The sequence below is a fragment of the Erpetoichthys calabaricus genome, chromosome 13 (genome assembly GCF_900747795.2).
Source record: "Erpetoichthys calabaricus chromosome 13, fErpCal1.3, whole genome shotgun sequence".
In the NCBI taxonomy this organism is placed as follows: Eukaryota; Metazoa; Chordata; class Cladistia; order Polypteriformes; family Polypteridae; genus Erpetoichthys; species Erpetoichthys calabaricus.
The window spans coordinates 128,151,949-128,158,888 of NC_041406.2; the positions used below are offsets into that span (position 1 = coordinate 128,151,949).

At 33.9% G+C, this 6,940-nt stretch overlaps 1 protein-coding gene across 6 annotated transcripts in view; it reads left to right on the forward strand.

Annotated features, from left to right (window-relative positions):
- Positions 1-6,940, forward strand: part of runx1t1 (RUNX1 partner transcriptional co-repressor 1) — a 153,305-nt gene that overhangs the window by 94,673 nt on the left and 51,692 nt on the right. For all 6 annotated transcript variants that reach the window (XM_028817788.2, XM_028817789.2, XM_028817791.2 and 3 more), the window contains exon 3: positions 2,258-2,499. In XM_028817788.2, the coding sequence (XP_028673621.1) occupies positions 2,258-2,499 (242 nt within the window). The remainder of the gene's footprint in view (positions 1-2,257; positions 2,500-6,940) is intronic.

Below are 6,940 nucleotides of genomic sequence, written 5' to 3' on the forward strand. Positions count from 1 at the left end.
ACTCAGTACTCATACTATAATATTTAAACATTATTGTCGAAGTGTACAGTTTTCATCAAGATAATGGTTTGTGGCATAAGACCAGGACAATCATGTAAGAATGTGAAAATTAATTGTAATGGAGTGGCCTTTGTACTTGCCATATCACAAAGTATTTGCAGTACATTGTTCCACATTTGTTGCAAATTAAGTGGAGTTAACACATTGACAAGCAGCCCCTTTTTGAATCCAACCCCCAAATTCCAGCTACTCCAATGGCAACTGGAGGTTTATTTAGGAAGGGGTGACTAATAAGTTGACCAGTGTAATTAATTTGTTTACACTTTCCTATTTTAATAGCAGCAGTATCAACATGTATTAAAATACTTACTTCAGATACTGTAATTAGCTGCTACTTAAATAGCTTTTCATTTTTAAAAGTGGTTTTTCTGTTCTTTTTTCTGCATTTTTGTGATTGTGTAAGAAAATTCTCATATTTTGTATAAGGCAAACATTTACTTGCCAGAACATATTAGATTAGAATAATTTTTGCAACAATTAATGCTAGTGATATTTTTGAAGTCAGGGTTAAGTATATCTAATTTTATAATGATTTTATTCTTTTAAGAAAATATTTTGTATTTATAAGCATTAAAACACAAGTTTGAAAATATAGATGGGCATCATGTTTTTGTGAAGGTGAAGTAAGCCAATGTAGATTTAACTATTTTTCTTATATAGTTTCTAAAAACAATATAAATATGATTTAGTTAAAGTTGACTGCCCTTTATTTGTGTGGATAGATATATCTTCTTCTTCATCTTCGTCTTCTTCATCTTCTTCTTATTATTATTATATAATAATTATAATAATTATTATAATAACTTAAGCATTAGTCTGGATCTTTAACATTTTATTCTTATTTTACTGATACCAGCACCTTCCTAATATGCTTACAGCCTTTACCAACCAAATATTTTTATAAACATCTTTTTCATTAATATATTTTTTTTAAGTTCATCATTTGGCCCAAGAAGAATGTGTAGTTCTTTCAGAAGATATAATTTGATTAATTCTGAAAGAATGCCAATCAGCATCACAACCCTGCTGCTTATAGTCAACAGTCACCTACATTTACTAATGTTACTGTATGTCAATGGCCAGACCCACAAGCTTCTTCAACCCTTTATCCTGCTGTTTTCTCAGATAATAGAGATAAATGGACAGAGTCTCTTCTGGAGCACTACAGCTTATTATCTGCCATCTACTAACATGCTGTGTTCTTCTGCAGTAGTGACCCACATCTTTACAGCAATGGCAGTAAAACACTGATTCTTTTGACATAATCTCTTGCTATTCCTTACCTTAAGACAGTATTTCAAATTCCAGTCAAATGTAAAATCAACTGTTAAATAGAAAATTAAATAGAAATTTGCAGATCTGTTTTGTCTACTGTATCCCAGAAGGCTTTACTGGAAGGAAATTTTCCATTATAAATGAAATTTAAGATACCTCAAATTTTGCAATAAAATAAAATTCATTAGTGAAAGAATAAACTATTCACCCTAAAAATGTTTGTCAGCTTACTGAATACATTTTGTTCTTTTAAATGTTTTATACATGAAAAATATTTGTCTGACACATTTTAAATAAATTCACAGACTGTTCAAAAACCAAATGAAAATTTCTTTTAAAATAACTCCTGTTGATATAATGTTTGGCAATTATTGACATGCATGTGATATCCTTTTTATCAGTCTGAGTTGGCATTTAGAGGAACACATTTACTATAGCCAACACTAGATAGCATGCTTTGTGTTTATCATTTAGCATTCAACAACTTTTGTAAATATCTCTTGTGGATCAGGTCCATAGTTTTGCATTTTCAGGCTATAAATTTTGTTATTTCATGAAAAACTGAATTTTCCTCATCAAATATGTCTGTCAGTTGATGATTTACCCAACATCAGCCTTAAGGTTTGTTTTAAGAAATTTATAGCTGTGATAAGAAGTGATTCTCCACTATTGGCTAACAAAGACCTTGAGATTATTTTGCAATGAATGCTTGACTGGAGGTGCAGAATATTTCTAAAGGATAATCACGTATCTAGAAGTGATCAATGCAGAATATTTTCAAAACTTGATATTGACACTTGCAAAAGAACATGTAATATATATATATATATATATATATATATATATATATATATAATATACAGTATCATATACCTTGTATGCTTTTATTTAACTTTGTTTTCTTTTTTTTTTATCTAAACAGTAACAAATGGCACCAGTCATTCTCCCACAGCATTAAATGGAGCTCCTTCACCCCCAAATGGCTTTAGCAATGGGCCCTCCTCCTCATCTTCATCTTCTTTGGCAAATCAGCAGCTGCCACCAGCCTGTGGGGCACGACAGCTTAGCAAATTGAAGAGATTTCTCACTACTTTACAGCAATTTGGAAATGACATTTCACCTGAAATTGGAGAGAGGGTGCGCACCCTAGTCCTAGGACTAGTGGTAAGTCAAGTATCCATTGTATAATGTGAAAGAACGCATAGTGTAACTCATGTGATACATTTAGAAAAACAAAAGTTTAATTTAAGTGTCTTATCTAATAAAATATGTTTTCTGCAATTTTAATTTTCCAAATTGGAAAGGAGTGATTTTACTTGACAAGGCAAAATTTTGAGAGTTGACATGTTTTGCACTTTATCTTTGAATGTTGGAATCATTGCAACAGAATACTTAACTGATACTTACACAAAGAAATTTCAACTCAAATTTTACAGTATGTGTGATTCTTAACAGAGAAGATATTTTAGAGAAACGTCAACCAAAACATAAGCCAATATAAGAGCATAAATAGTTTTACAAGATCCATTCTCTGTTCTTTTTTTTTAAAAACTGTATATCAGTTTTTACATTATATCTCCACTGTTGATGTAAGGAATAACATCAACAACTTTTAAGGTTCTTGAAAGGTTATTGAAAGTAGTTGTTACTTTAGAATGTGTAAACCAAACTGATGTTTATTTGATTAAGAAATAACATTTTCAGCTTTTTTGTGTTTCATTTTAACACAAAGAGAAGAAAATATTAATGCTGGTTTTTCTTCAGGCTGCTACTATAAAAATGATAAAGAGATTACTAGGGACAGTGACCTTTGATGATATGAGAGCTGCAGCGCTTATAATGTGCAAAAGAGCATATGGACATCTGTAGGGTGGGTACTGCCTTGACTGTTTTTCCAATAGTTAAAAGAATGGCAAATTGTTAAAATAGCAACAAGGATCGTAGCCAAGTTTATCAAATTTATATTTGATGATGGAGGAATACAGACAAAGTCATCACTTAGTGAAATCTTGCAATAAGTTGTGCAAGGATCTATACCTAGATTACTGGGATTGCAGGAAGAAATGAAACGTTATCATTTATTTTTAAAATGACAGTAAGATCTCTTTTGAGCATACTGTATTTGGACTGTAAATGTTTAAGTTGGGGAAAAGTGGCGATTTTTGCTATGAAGTGTAAAGGTGTGCCTGTAGTTTCAAATGTAAAAAATAATGAATCCAGAACAAGGTTATTATAGTTTTGCCTTTTTATTTTAGTTTTTATTTTTATATTATTTCTGATCTTACTTGGAAATTCAGGTTAGTTTTAGTTTTCCTTCATCTTGTATTTTTAGTTTTAATTTAGTTTTTATTTCACAAAGATATTTCTATTTTATTTTTATATATATATATTAGTTTCAGTTTTAGTTTTAGTAATTTTATGGTATGGTTAAAGAGCTAATATGAACTTTAGTTTTGTGTCACAATCAGACAGAACTGTATACTTAACGTGTTTGGATATGAGATTAATGTTAGTGGAAGCTTACTACACTACATGGTTTGCTATCTGGCTTTGTCTTTTCTGTTAAAAATAAGCATAATCAAAACCAGATACTGAATATGAACAATTTTATCATTTTTAAATATTTTCTATGCCATTTGTGCTGAACAAATGTGTGCTGACTGTAGGCACAATTCACCTATTCTCTATCTTGCTAAGCATGGCCCAATTTGTAATGTACTTTAGGTGAATTTTAAGGTTTGAAGGTTTTTTTCTCTAAATTTCTACAGGATACAACAATGTGCTTATTATTAATGCCTCCAATAGCGCATTCAAAAATCTCCTATTCTGGGCTTTGTTATTTTCCCTCTCAAGCACATAAAATTTATAGACAGAATTTTGCCACCTGTAGGCCTGAAAAAGATATAAAAATCAGGAAATACCTTCCAATATGTTTTGACAGGTGTGATGATGAAAATCATGGGGGCTTAGGAAGAACAGGGCTCTTAGTCTTGAATCATTGTGCAGACCCCACCTAGCTGTATTAAAGGAAACAAAGAAAACATGCTTGTAGTGTCAAGGTTAGGGGGATTAGAGAGACTTGAATAACAACAGTAACTCTTAATAAGAAGAGTAAGAGCAAGTAATAGGAGTATAGACTACCACAAAATGACAGAAACAACATCTCATTTTAGAGCAATTTTATATATATATATATATATATAATCTATACTAATAAAAGGCAAAGCCCTGACTCACTCACTCACTCACTCACTCACTCACTCACTCACTCGTCACTAATTCTCCAACTTCCCGTGTAGGTAGAAGGCTGAAATTTGGCAGGCTCATTCCTTACAGCTTACTTACAAAAACTAGGCAGGTTTCATTTCAAAATTCTACGCGTAATGGTCATAACTGGAACCTGTTTTTTGTCCATATACTCTAATGGAGGAGGCGGAGTCACATATCGCGTCATCACGCCTCCTACGTAATCACGTGAACTAAAAACAAGGAAGAGATTTACAGCACGAGTCAAACGCGGGAACGAAGGTAAATGACGTTAATTTTTGAGTGTCTTTTAATACTGTGTAAGCATACATATTAACACGTGCAATTAAACGTGTGCATTTACGGGGTGATTTCTCAGGCTTAAAAGCTCGCCTTTTATCAAACACGGGAACAAAGGTAAATAACGTTAATTGTTGAGTGTCTTTTAATACTGTGTAAGTATACATATTAACACATGTGCAATTAAACGTGTGCATTTACGGGGTGATTTCTCAGGCTTAAAAGCTCGCCTTTTATTAAAGAGGTAAATGCAAACTGTTTTCATTCTGAAGGGCACAAACCACGTTAGATTTCATGCTCAAGAGTAAACTCAGCACACAGCTTGGTCATATTACAACCGGTTCATTTTCCTCAGTTTAAAAAGGTTTACTTTTCTTCTTAATAAAATTTTTAAAGCAGTACTTCGCCGCTGCGAAGCGCGGGTATTTTGATATATATCAAAATCTATAGCGTCATCACGCCTCCCACATAAGCACGTGAACTGACCCGCTGCCGTTTGCAATGCCATATTCGCGAGATACAAGTTTAATGAGAAGACACGAGGTATGGACATCACAACATCACACAAGACAGCGGCTCACGTGAAGTGACTGAACGCAGCAGGAGTGATCACTTCGATGAATCAAACCTGTTCAAAAAACACATTACACAATTGATAAGGTACGAAAACAATATGAAACCGATTGTGGATTTGCGTACAGCCACTGAAACTTTGTGATGGCACGAGACTTCAGGTCACGTGTCTGCAAAAGAACGTCATTGAGGCAACTATTTTTACTGGCGGTGGCTCAGGGGAGAGAGTTTTTATTCCTTGCATCCCCGTTATACCCTCTGATCTCCCATTTCAATTCAAACGCCTCCAGTTTCCACTAAGGCTCTGCTTCGCAATGACAATTAATAAGTCTCAGGGACAAACCCTACAAAAGGTTGGCATTGATTTGAGGCAAGACTGATTTTCACATAGCAAACTGTACGTTGCATGCTCAAGAGTAAGCTCAGCACACAGCTTGGTCATATTACAACCAGAGGGGTGAACTGACAACGTGATATACAAAGAGATCCTTAACAAATAATTATGGATTCATTTTCCCTCAATTTAAAAAGGTTTACTTTTCTTCTTAATAAAATTTTTAAAGCAGTACTTCGCCGCTGCAAAGCGCGGGTATTTTGATATATATCAAAATATATCGCATCATCACGCCTCCCACGTAAGCACGTGAACTGACCCGCTGCCGTTTGCAATGCCATATTCGCGAGATACAAGTTTAATGAGAAGACACGAGGTATAAATGACAGTTTGGATCACTTTGTAACAGAGTTAAAATTGCTGTAGCGAGAAACTTTTAACTGCCGGGTCATTAAATAAACCCGTGGACATCGCAACATCACAGAAGAGAGCGGCTCACGTGAAGTGACTGAACGCAGCAGGAGTGATCACTTCGATGAATCAAACCTGTTCAAAAAACAAATAACACAATTGATAAGGTACAAACAGAATATGAAACCGATTGTGGATTTGCATACAGCCACTGAAACTTTGTGATGGCACGAGACTTCAGGTTACGTGTCTGCAAAACAACCTCATTGAGGCAACTATTTTTACTGGCGGTGGCTCAGGGGAGAGAGTTTTTATTCCTTGTATCCCCGTTATACCCTCTGATCTCCCATTTCAATTCAAACGCCTCCAATTTCCACTAAGGCTCTGCTTCGCAATGACAATTAATAAGTCTCAGGGACAGACCCTACAAAAAGTTGGCATTGATTTGAGGCAGGACTGCTTTTCACATGGCCAACTGTACGTTGCATGCTCAACAGTAAGCTACCACACAGCTTGGTCATATTACAAGCAGAGGGGCGAACTGACAACGTGGTATACAAAGAGATCCTTAACAAATAATTATTGATACATTTTCCCTCGGTTTAAAAAGGTTTACTTTTTTTCTTAATAAAAATTTTAAAGCAGTACTTCGCCGCTGCAAAGCACAGGTATTTTGATATATATATAGTATATATATATATATATATATATATATATATATATATATATAATATATATATA